We start from the raw sequence: 23,657 nt of genomic DNA on the forward strand, positions 1-23,657 counted from the left end.
ATTAATACATGCTGTTGAGGGTACCTCACTGTCTGCAGAGTGCTGGAAAATCTTTTCTGCAGAATACTGAGTATCTAAATAGTATATTTTAATTTCCTTTCTCATTGTGCAGTGAGAAAATACCATGTTTTATTTGCAAAAATGAATTTTGGAACAACTAGTACCTATATAAGATTATATTATTTACACCTTAGGGATTGGCAGCACCTGGAGTAAGTTACAATGTATCTTTCTAGTTCCTCCTCCTCCTTCCCACTCCCGATTTTTATCCAGGTGAAATCTAGTTACAGTGAACTTTAAGGGCAACCTCAAATAGGAACCAGTGTTAGTGAGGATAGACATATGGTAGAGGGGTGTGGGGAGATGACCTCTGCCTTGGTCTAGCTCTAGCCATTTGGGCCCTGAAGCAGCCTTGAATCCTTCAGTCTCAGGACCTAAGCTAGCATCCTATTTCTTTTATCTTGGAATGGTTCTGGTCACTCAGGTCCAAAACCTGTAATGGTATAGAATATCTGGCTTCTCTGGCAATTTATAGGGGCCACAGAAAAGTAAATCAACTTGTAATTGTTAAAGACATTTGTAGGCTCAAATCAGATAGATCTGGATTGGAATCCTAGTTTTTCCTGTTGGAAGCCATTGAAGATGTCAGAAAAAATAATTAATTTCTTTATGTATTAGTTTTGATAGCTATGAAATGGAGAAAAAAAAAACCTGTCTCATAAGATGAAGATGAGGATTAAATTAGATAGTAAATGTTCAATAAAAGGCTGAGGAGAGCATTTATTAACAATTCATTACAAATGCTACCACTCTTTTTTTCCCTTCACTCATGCTGCAAATATTATTAAATTGTTGCTTCCTTCTGAGAATATAGAAAAATGGAATAGATGTACAAAATGAAATGGAGAAGCTTGCATTTGAGTAGAAAAGGCAGCCATCTACTTCAGCAAATGTAATACGAGGGTAAGCATAAAACAGAGGCATAGCCTGGCCGAGTGGCCCCCAGAGGCCAGAGTCATTAGCACACCTGAGGATGTCAAAGAGGCAGTGTTCAAGCTAAGTGTTCCAGGATGAATAGGAGTTTTCCAAGTAGTCAAGGGTGAAAGTATGTTTCCACTAGAGGGATAGTGCAAGAGTTTGGTTTTGCTAGAGTTTAAGGTAGTGGAGAAAGTGGTCCCAGAGGCTCGGGAAAGACGCTGGGGCCAGGTGATGAGGGCTCCTGAATGTCACACTGACGAGTTTAAATTCTGTCATACTCAGTGGGCCTTTACCACGTAAGGAAAAGCAGAATGACATTAATGAGGTGATGCTCTTCCCACCTCTAAGTGTGACTGACCCAGAATAGAGACCCTAGAAAGCTCAGTCACCACTGATACGTCCAACCCTTCACTTATACATGAGGAACCTGAGGCCAGAGATCAACTCATTCTGCAAAACACCTGATCAAGCATGAACAAAACAAAAATAGGTTATCTGAGTCTAGTGCTTAAACTTCCTCCATATTAAGATCCTCATTTAAATCCAGGCTGCTTCATCTAAGCCCTGCATTCCATGTACTGGATTCCAATACAAGTACTGTTCCTGGGTGCTTTACTGAATAACTGCGTCTCCCCCACCTACTGAAAGCCAGCACTGTCAGTCCTGCACGCTGGAAGTGGGAACCTCAGCTAGGAACAAGGATAGGAGTTTTCCAAGGAGGAAATGAGTCGATTGTAATGCATTACAGATGCAGAAACAAATTCAAAACCCAAAACAGATTGAGAGACTTCCTTCTTTCCCTTGAATTTGCAATCGCTGTTTTAGCACTGGAAACCACCGCATCACGCAGTAGCTGCTCCCTGCTCTTATTACCCCCAGCTGCCACCCAGTCCTTCCTTCCCCAGGGCCTAGCAGGAAGCACGCCAGCCAAAATGTGTGTGTGTACCTGTGTGTGTGTGCGAGCGTGTTTGTGTTTTCATATTACAGGTGCCTGGGGGAACTCTCGCCCCAGAGCAACAGAGCAGGGGCTTGCCTGGGTCTCCTCCCACATCAGGGCCCAGAAAAAGGGGTAGAAGCTGGCTTCACCCCCAGCTTCCGCAGGCTGGGTTCCAGCAGCGCCTCCACTTCTCCAGACCCTGGGCGCTTGCCTCTCTCCTCCCTTAGCAACCGGGAAGCTGTGGATACCAACGGAGAGTGGGAGCCCGGTAGGCTGCGGGTAGCCCGGGCGCCCAGGGGCGGCGGCGGCCCAGCCCAGGTGCCCGCGCACAGGGGACCTCAATGCGGAGCCACCCCGCGAGCGCGACTGTCGCAGCGCCAGCGCGCACGGGGCCCCACGCACCCACCCTCCGCACCTGCCGCGGGGTCCAAAAGGGATCCTGCAAAAATGAGCTATTCTCACCCCTCTGGGTAAGTGACAACTGGAGCTTTTCCACGCTGTGGCAGGTGGCGGCTTCAGCCAGCGGCCCCTCCTCCTCCCTCCTGCTGCGGAGGGAAGGGGCGAGAGGGGAACGAGGGGGAGGGCTGGGGAGAGGAAAAAATATACGAATTCTGGGTTGCAGCGAGGATGGCAGAAATCCCAGGCATCATGTCTCCTCCCTCCCCTTCTTCGTTTCTTTCACCCACGTTCACCCCTTTTGAAATTTTCACCCTGAAAGGATTAAAAAATAGATGTGAAAAACGCATACATTAAGTAAGGACCTTCGCTGGGATCAAGAAGATCCTGTGGTGTGGAACATGTATGTTTAGATGCAAAAGAAGAGGTTACCAAAATATGCATTCATTTGGAGATTTGAGACTAGGAGATGCATTCTCGCCGCAGCTTACATATAAGCGAGATATGAGTTCATTCAGTATCGAAAGAGGTTTCATTGGGAAGAGGGGATATTATTTCAGGGATTTTTTTCCGCCCAACTCAAAAGAATCACAAGAGTCTTTAAAAAGTATTTTAATAAAGGAAGCTTATATGGCACAAGAAAGAGAGGAAGAAGTTGTGTGCCTGTGTATTTACTCATGATCTTCAGTTGCTTTAGGTAGGTGAACCCCTTAGAGGACCTATTTTGGCATTATTCATTGTATTCTAGAAAGAACGCCGTCATCACTGGCTGTTGAAAAAAAAAAGGTTTCTTTTTTTTATTGCAAGGGAGACTATCCAATTTCCTCCTGAATTAAACAATGTAATGCATATTAGACAGTTTTTTTATTATGATACATCTAGTAAGAAGATAAATATCGTAGTCAATCTTGCAATTAAATTAAGATACTTTCCTTTTTAATTGCATTTATTGCACATTTTTAGGAGCAGCAAATTAGCAGAGGACAACATATTTGAGATCATTTGGAGTTTGTGATGTTTGAAATACCACATTAGTCGTTGTGTTGGAACTTACACCGAAACTTCAAGATTTTACTTTTTAATGAATTCTCTGAGTGTAATGACATAAATGAAAATATTTGAAAAAACTAAAGCCATATAAGGTGCCATGTTGGAAATCATTTTGAGAACTTTTAGAAAAGTGATATAGCTATGATTAAATGAACTTTTTGTTTTGTCTCAAGTTGAATTTAATTTAGGTACTTTTAAACATTTTGATGCTGAGCTCCTGTGCAATTTTAGTTTTCTGTGGGTCATGTAAGATGTAATTAGCACTATTTTTCAGCAGCTGATGTTTGCAATATGTTTGCATTTGGGAAAATAAACGTGTCAGTCATGGTTGTCTTCCTATGTTTTTCAAGTTTTTGGCTAGTTAGAATCTGATTATACCATTTAATCATCTTTTATAAAATGTGAAAAAAAACCCTGTAGCTATTTATTAAACTGTGCACGATTAAGATTTCAGAAACTGAAGTCAAATTTTTCTGAAGTTCCATTAGTTCCAAGCCTATGGGGAAAAGGGAAAATTTGTGATTTAATGAAAGAGTATGTTTCATGGTTCTCTTCAGGAAAGATATTAAGATGGCAACAAATACTTTGCGCTTAAATGGTAAGCTCCTGAAAAGTAGGCACCATATTATATTAATTTCTCTGCACCCTTTACTTAGGACAGTGTTCAGAACAAAATAAAACTCAACAAATATGTGCTGAATAAATGGTATCGCCGGATGGTGCATCCAATCTAGAGGTGCATGTATTCAGAAATGAAAACTTTGTTAGAACTAAATATTTATTAAGTGCCTACCATGTGCCAGGCTCCACTCCAGTGTTTTACATGAACTACCTTATTAAATCTTCCCACTCATGCCGGTTTTTAGTCACCCTCATTTTTAAAGATAAGGATTTTGAGGACTGAGAAGTTTCTAGAAGTAGCATTGCTAGGAAGGGTAAGGGCTGGAATACAAAGCCAGACAATATAGCATCAGAGTCATTGCTCTTCACCATCACAATATGTTGCCTCACATGGTCAGCAACTGAGATGTGTAGGAGCCTAAATAAATAAAATTTTGTGTCTGGATCAAACCAACATCTGACAGAGGATGGCTGTATGTAAGTATCTAGTATTTTGATAGATGATTAGAGGCTAATTTTGTAATAGTGTGTGTCTGTACATTTTTTTGGTTTTAATTTATCAGAAGTAAATGAAGACAATAAGCATAAATACAACAAATCTAAATGTCTTAAAATTCACCCAAGAACAAAATTATTTGAATTGCTAAAGTTTTTCCTCAAATGAAAGTAGTGACTTTTTCTTGCTTATGTTACCATTTGGAAATAATAAAAGTTTCAGTAGCAAATAAAAGGTTTCATTAAAGCTGAGAAGGCTTTTCTATCATTACTGAAGCAGTTTGTACTTATTGCATTTTAAGGATAAAATGGTAATAAAGTGCAGTTATACACTAAAACAAAAATTTTAAATCCCTCAAATGCCACCAATCAATAAATGATGTCCTGATTCCTTCTCTTAGTGCTTCCTTTGATTTCCATTGCTTACTTAATTATAGCATGAAGCACTTGATGTAAACATTGCAAAGGGCCTGTGCTGGCTTTGTTCAGATAGAGTTTGGAGTAAATAAAAACGGTTTTTAAAACTTCTGCCAAAGATAATAGAGATTTTGAATCTGAGCTGCATCATAATTTGGTGGAAGTCAACTATAAAATACCATTTCCAGCACTGCGATCTCGAATGAAATTGTTTTAGAGTGCGAAATTACAATTGATTGTCCCTCTAGTTTGCTAAATCTCACTCATGTTGCTATTTGTGTGTGTGTTTGTGGATTGTGCATGAGTTCTAGAGGTGGAATGGGGATTTTATGTCCCTCAGTCATGCATGAGGATAAAATGATATGGCTCTTCTGGCTCCTTCAAAGGATCATTGAATTCATGTGAAGTTGGCTTTCTGTGTGAAAGATACACTTGGCTCTAAATAGAGATAGTCACACTCATCTGTAAATTTTCTTTGAGGAAGGACGAATGAGAAGCATTATAGATCATGACAAGAAAAAAAGCAGAAGACATATGTTTTGAAAGACTGTTGAAAGGTTTAGAAGCATTTTTTGTTAGTTTAGACTTATTAGTTTATACCTTTTTAATGTAAAGAAGTGTTTCTGTAATGACAGAGTACACTGAAGACTGGTAAAGAAAGAATTAATACATCCTTAGTACTACCTGATAACTTAGTCGTTTTTTCATCAAAGGCAGATTAAAAACCACTGTTAGGTCAAGTTGTCAATTTTACATAGTATGTGTATCCAGGAGGGACAACAATGATAAACCCACCACGTTATTTACTACAGAAATGTCCATTGCATTCTTAAGTAACATACGTTTCTTGCCTTCTGAGTTAGCAAACTAGGATGTACTTTGGATAGCTACAGTAACATCCTAGTCTGTTTGTTACCCACTTGCACCACCAAAATCATCTCTTTTACACAGAATTTCAGACTTTAGGTCATTAAATATTTAAATTCAACTTTGGTAGTTTCTATTCACCCTCCCGTTAAATATTAACAAATTAAGGAGTAAATTGATTGTGCTTAAATGAGGTGAATTGAATAGGCTCATTTGTTGTGGCTTCCTCTGTAAAGCATTTCATGTTATAGATTCTGCTCTTTTAAAAATATATATCGATATCTTTTATTCTCTTACTCCTTTAACAAACACGTTTATGTAAGTAGACGGGAATGGAAAGGGGTCTATTATGGCAATGTCACTTAATTCTTTGAATTCCTTCAGAGTTATAAGCCAAATATCACATAGTGATCACACACAAAAAATGTTTTTGATGTTCTTTCAAATGACAGCTCAATTAGGTCCTTCTTCAACTGAACTGAAAGCTAAGGATTGGAAACTACAGTGTTTGAATTGCAATTAGATTTGTTGCCCAGTCATGAAAGTCATTTGTTGTATTAATACCTGTGCAATACTTCAAATTGTCTGTTTCTCAGGTGTTTTTCTAAGCTCAAAGCACTACCTAATAAGACCACCAGATGAAGAGAGATGTGTCTTTCTGCTGGAAAATACAAAGATAATTACAACAAAGTAGGTGGAAATCAACATGACTGGAAGTGCATTTTTCAGGAAGATCAATTTTAGAGGAGTACAAAGTAAACTTGAGCAATAGAAACTGGTTCCCTTAAAACAATTGTATTGGCCCGTTTTTACACTGCTATAAACATACTACCTGACACTGGGTAATTTATAAAGAAAAAAGGTTTAATTGACTCATAGTTCTGTACAGCTGGAGAGGTCTCAGGAAACTTACAATCATGGTGAAAGGCGAAGGGGAAGCAAGGAACGTCTTACATTGCGGCAGGAGAGAAAGCAAGTGAAGGGGAAGTGCCATACTTTTAAACCATCAGATCTCATGAGAACTCCCTCACTATCACAAGAACAGCATGGGGGAAAGCACTTCCATAATCCAATCACCTCCTACCAGGTCCCTCCCTCAACATGTGGGGATTAAAATTCGAGAAGAGATTTGGGTGGGGACACAGAGCCAAAGTATATCAACTATCCTTACCCAAGTTCCCCCAGGAAAATCTTTGGGTTTCACTCAGTCTCTGCTGAGAAAAACCATCTGTAACTAGGAGGATAGGTGGAGATTTGCCCAACTTATTTTGATTATTCATAAATCCATATAAGGTTTTCAGAGAGATGGGAAAACAAAATTTCTGATTCAATTCTGAATTAAAAAATCAGCCCCAAATATTCTGAATCTGAGGTAAAGTTTAATCATTTTTGAGGTTTTTAATTTCCAGTGCTATCACTTTCAATTTAAACTTTAGCCACTGAAGGTAGTACTGAAATAATTTAACCTGTAGTTATTCATTTTGGTACAGACCAAGAGAAGTGGTGTGCAGACTGAATTACTGGACTTTTCCCTGCTATGGCTTACTCATTTCCCCACACAAATAGTTGAGAATAGTGTTATGTTATGGAATGACTCCATACATGTCAATCAGTTTAAATAAATCTATCAAATTAGGTGGGGATAAAATTTACAAAAAAAGAAAATCTAAGATTAAACATTCACATTAGTTTGTAAGTGTCTTTGTCACCTTTTTCTAAACTGGAAATCCTAAATGATATATTATGTTTATTATTCATATAAAAAAAAGGATAGAGGAAAATCAACTGAGTCATAGACAAAATAAAGACCTTGGCATCACAAAAAATAGTTAATAGATATATATTTATGCTTTTATTTAAAAAAATTAAGGTAAACGTATTCATATACAGTTATTTCATTAATTTTACTTTTTGTTTAACTGACCAGCTACTAGTACTGATTATATTGAATAGGAAGACTTGCGCAGTGCCCTACTTCTACAATGTCTACATATTCAAGAGAGAATTATTTGAGTATGTAGACACTGCATTTTGATGTTTCCTTTGTTTATTTCTTTGGCTTAGATCCATGGTTCTAAAACTTAAGCATACAAAAATTGCTGAATAGTACATTGAACACACAATCATGTGTATTGTACTTCATGGGTTAAATAAGTGATTTTCAAGGATAGATTTTTTTTTTTTAAACTAGGTAGTAAATTTGCATATTGTGCTAACTAAAAAGTTGACCCAAACACAAGATAGGATTCACCATACCTCTGGGTTCCAGCAGAGCAGAAGTCATTTTGTTCTTTCACTGGCCATAAGCTCTAAATCACTCTCTTCTTGCACAAGTCCCAGTAAGGAAACACATTCTTCATTGACAACATCATTGCTGCAAATTGTTGTATTAGGAAATATACTCAGATTAAAGTAATTCACCTGAGAGCTTGCCTTTTTGGATTAATGTTTTTCTGGAGGAAGGAGAAAAAGATGTGACAAGTTGAATAGCACAGCTTGAAAAATCATACCTTACTGAGGCTCTTTCAGTATTAGGATTAAAAATTTTTTGACAATTGTAAAATCATTGCTTTCATAGTGAGCCACAAGAAGCATACTTTAAAAGTGAAGAACATTGAAGAGTGTAGATATATAGATTTCATATAGATCTGGATTCTTTAATAATTTCTTATTCTCTTGTGGGTCTACTCACTCTTGCTGTCTTTGTCCCCTTGTCTCTTTTGTATGGTTAACTTTTTTGGTCAATGAGCAAGTTACTGTGAAGTGCAGTTTTTTTCTGACAGTGAAAGCATGGTTTCCCCATGCTCTGGGGACTCTCTTAGAGATCCTCATTATCCTCTTCTCTTTCTTCTGAGCTATCTACATGAATGTTCTGGGATGTAGAAGGTATCTATGCCCTTTTTTTGATGGTCATCAGTGATCTTTTTCTGTTTGCCAGCACGGATAATTCAGAATCAAGGTATGGTATTTTGGGTTTTCATGTACTCAGAAAAGATGTCCCTTATTTCTTCTGTCTAAATCCATGATACATAATTAAGTTGGTCACCTTTCTGGTTATTTCTGTGTCATGGACTCAATTGTGCCACCCTCCCCTCTGTCTGCCACCCCTCCCCTTGTAATGTAAATGTTGAAGTCCTAACCCTCAGTTCCTCAGAATGTGACTGTATTGGAGACAGAGTTTTAAAGAGATAATTAAGGTTAAATCAGGCCAATGTGTGGACCCTAATCCAATGTAACTGTTGTCTTCAAAAGAGGAGATTAGGACAAAGATATGCTCACAAACACAGCCATCTGCAAACCAAAAAGAGAGACCTGAAACAGACTCTTCTCTCATGGCCCTCAGAAGAAACCAACTCTGCTCACAACTTGATATCAGATTTCTAGCCTCCAGAACTATGAGAAAATAATTTTTTCTTGTTTGAGCTACCTGATGCCTTGTTACGGCAGCCCTACCAAACTTATGCAACCTGTTTGCAGCTGCTGATGCTCCTCATTACTTGGCTCTGCAAAGGCTGAAAGTGTTTTTTATGAGAAATGCAAAATCATTTAAAATAAATGATTGGTTGATTGACTGATTGATAACATATGGGGGTCATAGTCAATTTGGGCCCTTAAAATAGAATACCATAGACTGAGTGGTTTATAAACAATAGAAATTTATTTCTCATAGCTTTGGAGGTTGGGGAGCCCAAGAGACATTTGCAGGGTCCGGTGAGGGCCTGCTCTCTGGTTCACAGAGGGCCATCTTCTTGCTGGGCCTTCACATGGCAGAAGGGGTGAGAGACTTTCTGAGGTCTTTTTTTTTTTTTTTTTTTTTTTGAGACGGAGTCTCGCTCTATCGCCCAGGCTGGAGTGCAGTAGCGCGATCTCTGCTCACTGCAAGCTCCGCCTCCTGGATTCACGCCATTCTCTTGCCTTAGCCTCCGAGCAGCTGGGACTACAGGCGCCCGCCACCTCGCCCGGCTAGTTTTTTGTATGTTTAGCAGAGATGGGGTTTCACCATGTTAGCCAGGATGACTGAGGGCTGAGGTCTCTTTTTTTAATGCACTAATTCTGTTCATGAGGGTCCTACCTTCACTTAATTGACTCCTAAAGGCCCCATCTCCTAATAGCATCACATTGTGAGTTAGGATTTCAACATATGAATTTTGGGGTGATACAGACATTAAGTCTATAACATAGACAATAGAGATCTGAAGCCAAAAGTTCAAAAGGGAGATAAAAGTCAAAGCTAACAAAAAATATGAGTAAAAGCTTAGTGAGGAGAAATAATTAAGATAATAAATCAATGATCTCTACAGGTAAGTGTTGAACTGTTAAGTCTGATTAGTAATCAAATTACTCCCTACCTCTCAGTGCCTGATGCTGGTTGAGATAGAAAATTGAACATTTTAAGCTGGTGATCCATTTTTATGTGACTGTTATTATTTTTCTATAATAGTCATAAACATTTACAAATTAATGAAAATTCTTAGGGCAAAATATTGAAGCAAGGAAAGAAACAGCAGGAAACTAAACAGACAATATAAATTGCACATAGTAGTTATGAAACAGCATTAAAAACTAAGGATTTTAAATTGAATTGAATCATAGTGTTTTATAGTAGCAGTTAATTTGGCATTCTCTATATGCCACGGATTGTAATATTTTATATTTGTTAATATTATTTGGCTGTCATACAAAGAAGCTGTTTCTCTTCATAGCTTGCTCCAAGATATTTACAATAATATTGTTTCTGTTGTTTAGATTGAAATAAAATAATCTGCTGTAAATTATAGTAATAGAGTTAGAAGGAACTTCAACTCTCTGGGTACTAGGGATACAAGTGTGTGTGTGTGTTTTTTTAATCTTCCTCTTTGTATTTATTGTATTTTGAAAATTTTTTACTTTGAGTAAAGTACCATGAGGAAAATCAAAATCATTTGAACTTCTACATCCATAAATAATTATAGTTTGCATTTTTGTTATATTCCTGTGGATTATTTAAGTTGATTATTCTGTTTATAAAACTATACTGATAAAGCTGTACTACTTAAAGAGCTGCTTCTAAGACTATTTTGTCTTTGAAGTTATACCAACAAGTACCACACAGATACTTTCCTTGTAGCATTTGAGTAGTTTTTATATCTCCCATGTAAATTGCAAACTCCATGGGGTGGAGACCATACCTCTCTACATCTTTGGGTTCTCACTGTACCCCAGGACTATGCTCCAAACTTAGCTCAATAATTCCTACCATATGTCTCTGACATTAGTGACCTTAGGAATACTTACAGCTGCAAGTAACAGAAAGCCAAACTACTAGTGGCTTAAATCATAATAAAAGTTATTATTTATTTTACAAGTAGTCCTACAGGTAGGTGATTATATTTTTTAGTAATATCGGGACTTGGGGTCTTATCTCTGCAACATTTTTTTTTTTCTATGTTAGCAAGATGACGACCCTAGATTCAGTCATTATATTCTTATCAAACCACTCCAAACCAAAAGGAAAAAGATGGGTAAAAAGATTTCTTTTAACAAAAATCAGGAAGGATACCATTTTTAGAACCCTTCCAGTAGACTTTTCCTTATATCTCATGGACCATAACTGCAACAATGGACATGCTTTGCTATAACAGAGAGTAGGAAAGGGTGTATTTGACTTCTCTAACTTCTACTATGGGAGATAGGCAAGGAAGACAAGTTTGGGAATGGCTTTTTATAGCCAGTCAACCATGTCCACTACAAAGCTTTAGTGACTGGCTGTCTGCTACTGGACTTCAGTTGAGTATTAGATTGTCATATTTGCCAGGTAGTTGTTGTGTGACCCTAAGCAAATTTTGTAATCTCTCTGATTCTTGTTTTTTTTTTTTCCATCCTTGTGGGATTTATATCTGCTTTGTAGTTGTTGTTAGGGTTAAATTAGATGCTGTAGTACATTTACCACAGGGCCTGACACATAGTATATGTCAATATGTTTGCTTGGTGTCTGGTAGCTTATAATACTGATGGTACGTAAGTAGGCACAAACTTCTATAGAACAACTTCCACCTAAGTCCTGAGCTAGATGCAGAGTTGGGTTAATTGGAGAAGGCATCCTGGGGAGATTAATTTGGGGAAAGAATGTTGAAGGACGGGAAAGACATAAAATGATCTATCTGGAAACATTTTTAACTTTTTTAGAGATGTGATCTCACCATGTTTCCTAGGCTGGTCTCAAACTCCTGAGCTCAAGCAATTATCCCACCTTAGCCTCCCAAATAGCTGGGATTACAGGCATGAGCCACTATGCCTGGTTGGGAAACATTTTTAAATAGTAAAAAGCACTCTTTAAAAACTTGGTGTAATTTCAGTCATCACTGCAGTAGTCTATTGTGACTTTGAGTAAGTGAGAAGAGACAGCAGCATTACTTGTTTATTCAGGTGACATGTTCTTAGAAGCAGGCAAGGATGCTATAAAACCATGTGAAAGCTGGCCTGTAAGGAGAAGTTAATACCTCTAATTAACTTTTGTTTTTAAGTTCTACTTGTGTCTTGCTTAGTTTTTGGAACCTTGAGTACAACATTAACTGTACATAACAGATTAGGATTTTTCTTTTTTTAACAAAATGATATTTGCCTTCAATTTTAAGTCATAAATTAATTTCAGATTTATTTCTGATCATCTCCTAAGCCTTTATAAAAATGGGTTTGAACATTTTTTTTCTGTTGAAGTCAACAGTTGGCAATATCTCTGCAACTGTAACAAATGAATATTTCACCACAATTCATAGGGATTTATGTAAGATTATGACTTTTAAAATCTTCTTTCCCGTAGTTCTTCTTTCCTTTCAGTCAAGCTGGAGATATGGAACTTCAACTCATGCTGGAATCTTCCAGAACAAAACCTTAGGGAGTGGGTGAGGCTGGCCTCAGGCTACAGTGTGTGAAGAGGAATATTGAGATTTCAGTCCTTGGTGAGGAGATTGGCTCAGAAAAATTAATGGAAAGTCTGATGTTTCAGGGCCACATGCAAGAGCATGGAGCAGAAATCAAACTTGAGAATGCTGTGACAGGGAGAAGGAGAGCCCAGGCACAGTGGTTAAAAGACAGAGATATTCAGAAACTGTAGTCAGGAGTGTAGGCAAAAAATGGGAACACTTCAAAGAAGGAATGAATACAATTCCAACTGTCTGAAACTCATCTTTCCTATTTTTTTTCTCTTCCTCTAAATTAAAAGGACTGATATTCCAAAGAGAAAACATCAATGTCCAATGCAAAAAACTATGAAATAAACATGCTATTTCAGAAGAGGATTTATTTTTGGAGTCAGAAGGATGTAGCTTTAAATTCCAGTTATGCCTTATGTAAACTCAGGAGAGTTAATTTCTGCATCTCATTATCCTCCTTCAAAAATATGGAGCTAATAAATATCGACACATAATGGGAACTCAGTGAATGGCAGCTATTGTGTATTTATTTTGATCTTTGTGTAAAGCATAAGTTGCTTAAGTCTTTAGGATTTAATTCTTAATGGACATAAACCCCAAATAAATAAAATACACAGTTCAAAATAAGCAGACATGTCCCAAGCTAATTGGAAGGGAGCATAGAGAAGATGTTCCCAGTCAATAATTCACTTTCTTGTTCAATTAAACTAATTTCTTTTAAATGACAACCTGTTCTTAGATTCATGAATCTTTACAAAGAAAATTAATATTGACCTACCAATTCATGACCCCTCAAAATGAGGTTGCTCCTTTAAGGAAATCATGCTCTGAACAACTGAGAATTTTAATAAAAATGGAAGCAATGACTCAGAGTATTTGTACCTCTCGAGTACACTTGCTCTTTTTATCAAATTTGAGAATTCAAGACAAACTCATGAAACTGCATCATTGCTTTGACATTGACAAATGGTAGAAAGACTGGTGAAAATCTTAGGGGTATTATTTTTAAATGGTTGAGTATTTAAAAGTTAGTCAACCTCTTTAACCTTTGCCCACATGTCATTACCATTTTAAATCTTACTACTGCGCATAAGAATTACATTTTAGGGCACTTAAGAAGCTTTTAACATGGTTGATTATGTTTTCCTTCTCAACACACATAGTAAATTTATTGATTTGTTCTCTTTGGTGTCTGGCTTTTCTGTTTTGGTTTTTCATTTCCTTCTTCTTCTTCTTCTTTTATTCTTTCTCATAGTACCTCACTCTGTGGGATCATTTCTAAACATTTTCCCATTGTACATTAAAATTGTACTATTAACATTGAAAAGCATATGTGAGAGTTTTCTTTATATTTGCCAAGTTTGCTTCAGATAAGCAGACCCTGACTTGCATCACAGAAAACTAGTTGAAATCATTGACAGACACTAGGTACCATTCATAAGCATTTGTGGAAATACCCAAAGACTAGAAAGTAACTGAAAATGATACATACATGTGTAAAAGTGTGTGTGTGTGTGTATATATATATATACACACACTTCTGTGTCTGAATGTGTGCACACATATATATTGAGCCATCTTATAATCAATGGATGGTAAAGAGTTTAAGTAGGCTATTCGTATCTATAAGAGACTGTGTTCCAAGATCAAATATAAATAAAGAGTGATCACATTTCCTAGCCAACATAGCCCTCTAAAGTATATTTGACACACAATGGTAACTGCCTTAATCAACAATTTATAATTTAATAATAATGTAAACTAAATTCCCTTTTATTATACTAATTTTATGTTAAATTGTATTAGTCTGTTCTCACACTACTATAAAGAACTACCTTAGACTGGGTAATTTACAAAGGAAAGAAGTTTAAAGAAGTTCCTGGTAAGGTCTCAGGAAACTTGCAATCATGGTGGAAGGGGAAGCAAACATGTCCTTCCTCACATGGTGGCAGGAAAGAGAAGTGCCGAGCAAAAGGGGAAGCCCCTTATAAAGCCATCAGATCTCATGAGAATTCACTCACTATCACAAGAATAGCACGAGTAGCATGAGGGTAACCCCCATGATTAAATTATCTCCCACCAGGTCCCTCCCATGACACATGGGGATTATGGGAACTACAATTCAAGATGAGATTTGGGTGGGGACATAGCCAAGCCATAGCATAAATAATCAACCAATTCCTATTTGGGTGACAGAAACTTGTGATCTCTCTCTCTCTCTGGGACTTTGTGTATGATTTCCCTACTTCTTAGAATGAGTCCAGTTAGTACTTCTGTCCCCGTAATTACCCACCCAGGTTTTACTTCTTCCCTCAAAACTTGACTTGTCATTTAGGACCCAGTTCAGATTTCAGTTCTTCTTGGATACCCTTCTTGTATGAGTATAATTTACTTATTTGTGAAATGGGATAATAATCTGATATATAGGATGTTTTACAGATTAAATGAGATTGTGCATGCTGAACACAATAAACAGTTGCTGTTGTGATTGTAGCACATCATACTGCACTGCCATTCTTTCATTGGTTGGATTGTCCCTTCAGGGCAGGGACTGTGCTTATGCAGCTTTGCAGCTTTGTAACCTTGGGATAGTGCGAGGCCAGGCACATAATAAGCACTTTGGGTTTGTTGCACAAAATAACTCTTCTAATCTCCTTTGTGTCTGGCAGCAGGCATGCTGACTGACTACCCTCCTCTCAGTTTTACCCTCTGGGCTTTAAAAGACGGTGGGTGTCTTCTGTTTTTCCAAGGGGGGTTTTGGAACTGTGCATGTGTGTGCACAGGCGCACACACACACACACACACAGACACACACATGCACCTGTGCAACAGGGGTGGAGACAGTAGCAGGAGGTGCTTCTAGCAGGAGGACAGTATAAAGATAGGCACCATAGCGCTGTCTTATCCCTGGACCTTTGCATATGGTAATGCCTCTTCCTGGAGCAATCCTCTTGTAAGTTCCCGCACCTGCCCCTCAAATTGCAAGGCACTTATTCAGTTCCCTTCTACTGGCTCAGACTTCATTTTCTTCCTGATTGTTTAAATCATCCCCCTTCTCCCAAGTCGTCTTACTGCACTTCTTCTATGATTCTAAACCATGGTTTAGAATCCTGGTTTGAATCCTGGATCTGCTTTTAACTAGTTATGGACTAGTTATCTACCCACTCTACATCTGTTTACTCATCTATGAAGAGGGAAGATAATACTAATTCACAAGATTGTGTATGTTATATAGTTTATGCACTACAAAAATTTAAGAAAGTACCAAATAAATGCTAGTGATAAAAATTCTTAGTTTGCAGAACTTTCCATCCTGGTCACCTTTCCTCTGAACAGCCTCATTATCTCCCTTAGTTTAGATACTATTTTTCTATTAATGCATATTTTTCAAGCTGCTGCAATTTTTTTCTGTTCAAAGATGTAACATTATAAAGAGAAGAATTCATGGTATCTGAAGGCATATACCGTGTCTCATATGTAACTGGTCAAACTTAATGTGTCTCAGGCCTACTGACTCCCATTCACTGCTTCCCTATTGCCTCGTCTGTGAACACTGCAAAATTATCTTACCAGCAGTCAGCACAGTTGGAGACCAGTCTTGTTTTACTAGTCACTTCAAACCATCATATTAAGGCTATAAATAAAATAATATTATGGTTCTCATCTGGCTTCATTGTTAGAATAAGCTGAGAAAAATTGTAAATCAATATTTAGCATAATTGCTGAGATCTGGCAGGTTTGGATGCAAATAAAAAAGAATGAAGAATGTAATATAAAATCATTTATATGATATCAGTTTAATCACCCCCTATAAAGTGACAGGCTATAGAGACTCTTGGTGTAATTGTAGCTGGCAAAGAGTTTTCTTATATAGGAATATAAAATAATTGACCCTCATGTCAATTGTTCTATATTTGTCCTTCATCAAGTTTCTTCAAAAGGATATATTTTTTTCTGCCTCCCTGGGAACTATATTTTATTCTAATGAAATATGCAGCATACCACAAAGGCACCATTTTGTCAAACACAAGAACAAAAACAAATGACAAAAACAAATTGTTAGTATGATCACTCACGTGGACAATGCTGCATTTAAAAAAGCCAAAATACATAAAACATGCTTTTCCCATAGACTACTTCCATTTATTGTCCAGAAGCAGAAAAGAAAGGTGATTATCCTCACATGTGGATTTTATAAAAGGATATATGTCAAGAAATTGGACCAATATGCTTTGTTTCCATTAACTTATTTGTACATTTACTCAACAAATCTTGGCTGAGTTTGTGACAGTTTACTGTGTGCATGGCTCCATGCAACACCTTGTAGGAGGGTGTACAGGAAGAGAATCTTACATGAGTCTGAAGAAAGTGATTAAACATGGGTGAAAGAAATTCTGGTGGAATGTGGTAAGACAAGAACCCTAGGAAAGAGATAGGTACAATTTTAAGGGAACTCCTGTGACATTTTGGCATGTTCTTTATTGATTTATTGAGGAACCATACCTACTTTTAGAACCTCAGCTTCCTGAATGTAAAATGAGGCAGTTTGCCAGATTCTATGTGGGTATTTCTGTATGTGAATTTCTATATTCCAAAAATGATGAAGCTTTAAGCAAATATATTTCTAGACAAGTAAACTGAGATGTTCCCTACAGGGAGTAGTGCGAGCATTTTACTTGATGGATAGTGGCTAGGTCAAGAAGATTGAACTATCAAGGGTCATGTATCTTATAAGGGGTAGAATTAGAATTGGACCTCAAGTGAAGGGCAAATCATGGGAATCAAAATCAAATCATGGGAATGGGTGTGCTCTCTTGCCCTTCCACCTTCTGCCATGTGATGACTATTTTGTGATGGGGTTGTTTCAAAAGTGGTGGTAGGCGAATTCCCACAAGGGAGGGCCTCAAACCATCCTGTGATGGGGCCAGTTGGGATTCCAAAGAAAGAAACACTAAAGGCCAAGGTGATCAGTCCAAAGCATTTATTAAGGGAACCTAGATGGAGAGTGCAGCAGCATATTATCACAATGAATAGTGAGAGAAAAGGGATGTGCTATCTAGGCATGCCCATGGTGAGGGGGCCAGGGTATGGAGATTATATGAAATTTGAGGAAATTTGGTTCACAGTCCGGGCCAGTTTCTTTCCAGCAAACCCAGATAACTTTTTCAGTGCCTGAGAATGTTCAACGCCTCAGTTTGGGTTCAGGTCTGCTGGGCAAAACCTACAGCTGGCTGGTTCATAAAGCAGTCAACGCACTCTGACTTTTAGTCATGATACAGAAAAAAACTGAAGGAACTGGGGAACCTTACAATGACACAGCGAGAAGGGAGAAGGCCCTCACCAGATGATGGCACCTTGATCTTGAACTTCTCAGCCTCCAGTACTGTGAGAAATAAATTTCTATTTTTTAATAAATTACCCAGTCTGTGGTATTCCATTACAGCAGCATGAAATGGGCTAAGACACAGTCCAATCACCATCACATTCAGTGTCCAGTGTTTCTGCTCCTGGCATCAGGCTTATGGGAGAGACCTTGCAGAACACAGAAGAATGGCCCTCAAAGATGTTCATATTTTTGTCTTCAGAGCATGTGGATCTGTTACTTTACATGAAAAGGAGGAATAAAAGTTGCAGATGGAATTAATATTGTAAATCATCTGATGTAAAATAAGGAAATTATCCTTGATTAATGTGGGTGGGCCCCATGTAATCACAAAGGTGCGTACATGGGGAAGAGGGAGGCAGAAGAGCCAGAACCTGAGAGATGTCATTGTGAGAAAGAGTTGACCAGCTATGGCTGCATTTAGCAATGCATGTAGGCAGGCATGTAGACAGCCTGCAGAAGATTGAAAGGAAAAATAACTGAATTCTCCTTTAGAGCCTGCAGAAGGAATGCCACCTTAATTTGAGTCGTTTCTGTCTTCTGACCTCCAGAGCTATAAGATAATAGATTTGTATTGTTTTAAGCTACTAGTATGTGGTAATTTGTTATAGCAGCAATAGGAAACTAATGAACACTTTATTAGTTAGATGGAATAAGTCACAATTTGGGTTAAATAAAATGAACCTGGTTGAACCAAAATTATTTTTAATATCTCCTCAAACAAGTATACTTTTGAGGAAATTTTTAGTGCAAAGCATGATGCAGGAATATATATTTAAGAGATTAGCTGATTTTAAGACTTCAGCACATTGCTTTTATGCTAAAATTATAAAGGAAAGTTATGTATTTGTTAATATAAGTCTATAATAATTTTCACTTAAATGGTTTCTATCTCTGTAGCGGAGAATTGGGTGGATTATATTTCTCTGTGAATATTTCACTATTCACATTTTTCCATCATTATACTTAGCATACTGCAGTCCTCACATTAGCAAGACAAGATGAGCGGTGTTCACTATGATTTGTTACATATTAGCAGGAATAAGTCTTAGGTTATATGATCTTTGCCAAGTGATTTAAACTAAGGCTTGTTTTTCTCATCTACACAATGTGGATGATCATATCTTCTGGTATGGACTGCATGTCTGTGTCTCCCTAAAATTCATATGTTGAAACCCTAATCCCCAATGTGATAGTATTTGGAGATGAGGCCTTTGGGAGATAATTAGATCATGAGGGATTGGTGCCCTTATAAGAAGAGACATAAGAGAGCTTGCTTCTCTCTCCATTCTCTGCCATATGAGGACACGATGAGAAGACAGTCTTCTGTAAACCAGGGAGAGGGTCTTCTTTAAGAACCCAAACATGTTGGTACCCTGATCTTAGACTTCCAGCCTCCAAAAATAGTGTTTGTTTAAGCCACCTAGGCTATGGTATTCTGTTGGAGCAGCCCCAAAGAGACTATGAGAAATTGGTACTAACAGTAGGATACACATATCTAAAAATGTGGAAGTGGCTTTAGAACTAAGTAGTGGGTGGAGGCTGGAAGAGCTCTGAGGTGCATGCTAGAAAAAGCCTAGATTGCCATGAGGCGATTTTTAAAGGTGATTCTTGTGTGGACTCAGAAACAAGAGAAAACCTCCATCTTCTTAGAAAATACATAAACAATAATAAAGAGAGTGTTGGTGGAAATACGGATGGTAAAGGTCATTTTAATGAGGTTTCAAATGGAAATGAGGAACATGTTATTTGAAATTGGAGAAAAGGCAATCTTACAATAAATTGACAAAGAATTGGCTGAACTGTGTTCATATACTAGTGTTTTTGAAAGGTAGAAAAATTGATGCAGAGAATCACTTGCTCCCAGTTATGGAGCCAGTAATGGTGGAGCCAGAATTGAACTGAAGCTAGAGTTGGAATTTCTCTATCTCTTTTCATCCCCAAAGGTAATGTAGACAGTGTGCAGATGGGTAGTATAGGAAGAGATGAGGGTAGAGTTGCAGGGTGCTTCAGGCCAGAAGAAATGACTTTATCAATGTGATTCATAAAGAAATCTTGCCTTAGGTTTTCCTAAAACTGACTCATGTTAAGCAGTAATCTTGTTTTGGAGCTTTTCCACTTTAGCAAGATAAAAGAGCTGTAATAGTTAGATATTGTTCATATTACATGAGTCTAAAAGCAACTAGATGAGACTATGTATGTGAGAGTGCTTTGTAATCTGCAAAATGGAATATGGGTATTACACTCCTTCCCCAGCTCAGGATTCAGGGCCTGACATGAAGATACTTGGTAATGAATTAGCTTATGATGCAGGAAGAAATCTCTCTCTCTCTCTCTCTCTCTCTCTGTCTCTCTCTCTCTCACACACACACACACAGACACACACACACATGTACACACAGTATGTATATGTGTATCTCCCCACTAGATTGGGAGCTCCACGAGTGCAGTGTCTGTGCCATCTCTGTGTCCCCAATGCCTTACAGAATAACCTAAAATTAGTCATTAAACAATAAGCATTTGTGATTTAAAAAAAACTATTATAGTGCCTTTCCTTTTAGCTGGGATTTTTATATGGTAGACTATCTCAGTTTGGGATCAGGAGAAAGGATTGTCAGGAATCACTGACTTTACTACAGAGCCACATTTGTATATTACATGGTGGGAGGCAAGGGTCCGAGGGTTAAGTGCTGAAAGGCCTTAGCTGGGAAGGTAGCACCCCAGTAACTCAGCTTTGACTCCTCTAAACTTCAGGCCCTGAAGGATGTGGCACGTGCACTGAAGTGAGGGAAACAGGAACCACCATGGAGACAAGGTTGCTGTGTTTCCTGGGAGACTGTTTTCCCCAGTGCATTGAGCCAGGAAGTGGGTTTTTCCCCACCTAGTGACCAGGGGATGGGTAGATAATCTTGTTCATCACATAAAGAAACAAACATGTTAGACTGGTCTGGCCAGTGAGTTGTGGGTCTTGACATGACAACATGGCCTGCGAGTAATATGGTCACAATGACCTGGTGCTTTCTGTGACCAATGGAATCGATGAACAGGGTGCAGTGGAGGGTCACAGGCCTGAGGCAGCATGACCAGGAAGTCTAGTGTTGACACTGGATGCAGAGCGTAACATACAAAAGGAATGGAGTGTTCAGCTGCAACACAATCACCAAGCCCAGAGCAAGGTGACCTTATTCAGCCCAGGGTTATGCCATGAGCAAGGAAAAAAAAAAAAAAAAAAAAAAAAAAGAAAGAAAAGTGAAGGGAATAAGTGGCAATGAATGCAGAGGAAAGGGTGGAATTTCAGAAAAGCTCCACCAACCTGAGTTTGTGTTGGTCAGTGAAGCTCTTGTAGTTGGGTAAATGCAATGGTGGACTACAAGTCCATGTCAAGTACAGATGAAAAGGACCAGAACAGAGAGGATCAGCCAGACCACAGTGTGGCTGACACTGACCCACACAGCATTTGACCATCTCCCTGGAAAGGAGTCTTGATGGTCAGAAAGATGGTGACATGTATATGTATGCAGTGGAAATGTTTGCATTGACCATTTTACCAAATCTGTATATAATTAACTTTAGTGCAATTTCTTGATATCAAACAATTTAGTAATCTAAAGTTTCAGTTAAAAAATTCCAGCATTGTCTGAAAAGGAAATAACTGAGCCTGGGTGGACCCTGCTGGTTATTATTCAGCTGTTCTACCAAACTAGTCATATGATGATAGTTGTGGAAGGAGTTGCTTACAAATGGTATCCGAAGCAAGAACCCACATTTATTCCTAAATAGGAAAAGGTGATGTGTAAAAAGTTTCAACCTAATTGGACCTGCTCGACGATTTGTAAGCCTGGACAGGCATCATGCACACATTTGTTAGTAGAAGCCTGAGAGAGCAGAATTAAAATTAGGTGCTACCACAGCTGGCCAAGCAATTGTTATTAGGATCTAATTTATCAGTCAATAAGGAAGTTGAGGCTTATGTGATCCCAACTTTTTGACCCCCATTTCATTTAATCAGGGTTTTAGCACTCCCAGCTATTCCCAAGCTATTGATATTTTTAAGAAAAAACTTGAGCCTGAAAAACAGACAAAAGACTATATATTATATAACTCTAATGATTTATCTTAAGAATCTGTGAACTGTGGAATCATGATTGTTAGGACTGAGAGACACCTGCTCACCTTTCTGAAATGAGGAGCTGAAAAGATATTCTGAGATTTAGAAAGGGTAAGGTATACAATGTTGACCTTTTGGAGACAGGAAACCTTTGATGAACTATAGGACACCAAGACAGTTCATTTAAAAGATGGTTTCAAAGCATTATCTGGAGCTGGTTTTCTTTGTGCCTTACTGAAGCTCTTGGGTTGTCTTTTTACATAAACCTAGTGAAATAATGGCTTTTGCAGTTGTTCATATGTCTGCAACCCTCTTGTGGCACCTTGGTTTCTAAGCTTTGTAACTGCTTTCAGTCTCTTTTGAGGATGAAATTAAACTTTTCTTACCGTTTGGCAGCATGGAACTTTCCTGCGATGTGCTGTTAAGGAGAAAAGAGGCATCAAGAAGTCACCCATATCATCTCCATGTAATTAAGGAGTACAAACTGCTCAATGAAATTGTTGCTAATGATATTTACTTGACTACAGTATGAGTCCCTGCTCTTATCTCAGAATAAATTAAGGATTAGCGGCTCATAAAATGTATAGATTGTAAAACTTTGTTGCCTGTAATAGGGTATGCATTTTTTTAAAGAGAGCTTTGTGTTTGGACTATCTTTAGGCTTTCTTGTTCTCTTTCTCTGCCTCTCCCTGACTCTGCCTCTGTCTATCTCTGTCTGTCTCTCTCTCTCCCTCTCTCTCTCTCTATATATATGTATATAAGTGTATATGTACACACACACATACACACACACACACACAGAGTAGCCCCCTCTTATCTGTGATTTCACTTCCAGTGGTTTCAATTACCCGTGGTCAGCCACAGTCCAAAAATATTAAATGGAAAAATTCCAGAAATAAACAATTTATGTTTTAAATTGCACGCTGTTCTGAGTAGTGTTGTCAGATCCTATGCTGTCCTGCTCCGTCCTGCCCAGGATGTGAATCATCCGTTTTTCCTGGGTATACACATAGTATATGCCACCCACCCTTTAGTCACTTAGCAGCCATATTGGATATCAGATTGAAAAAACCTAGTATACATAGGATTTGGTGCTATCCACGGTTTCAGGCATCCACTGGGGGTCTTGGAATGTATTCCCTGTGGATAAGGGAGAACTACTGTATATACTAACATCTATGTGTATGTCTGTGTATGAATGTGTATGTGCATGCACCATGTACACATACATATATGTGTACAGGTTTTTTAAGTTACTGAATAATTAATGAAGGATAGGTTGAAACAGAAAATAGTGCTCAACTTTGACATACAGACTTAGATTGACAATTTACTAAGGTATAGCATATAATCAACAAACCAATTTATCCTCTTTTAAAATACCATAAAAATCAAAAGTGATCTATGAATTATTATTTTGATGCTGGATGTGAAATTAATGGAAATGTCTAGATATATATGAGGAAGTTAACACTTCAAAATACTGAGCTTAAA

At 38.0% G+C, this 23,657-nt stretch overlaps 1 protein-coding gene across 6 annotated transcripts in view; it reads left to right on the forward strand.

Annotated features, from left to right (window-relative positions):
* The first annotated feature begins 2,157 nt into the window (after nt 1-2,157).
* The window catches only part of ERICH3 (glutamate rich 3), a 110,800-nt gene continuing 89,300 nt past the window's right edge, over nt 2,158-23,657 (forward strand). For 4 of the 6 annotated variants that reach the window (XM_005543006.5, XM_005543007.5, XM_045368744.3 and 1 more), the window contains exon 1: nt 2,158-2,385. In XM_005543006.5, the coding sequence (XP_005543063.3) occupies nt 2,363-2,385 (23 nt within the window). In that variant the 5' untranslated portion in view covers nt 2,158-2,362. Of the gene's footprint in view, nt 2,386-2,925; nt 3,009-23,657 lie in introns of those variants that run through there. The other 2 variants (XM_074003700.1, XM_074003716.1) reach the window with 1 other exon arrangement.

The sequence above is a fragment of the Macaca fascicularis genome, chromosome 1 (assembly GCF_037993035.2).
Source record: "Macaca fascicularis isolate 582-1 chromosome 1, T2T-MFA8v1.1".
Classification (NCBI taxonomy): domain Eukaryota; kingdom Metazoa; phylum Chordata; class Mammalia; order Primates; family Cercopithecidae; genus Macaca; species Macaca fascicularis.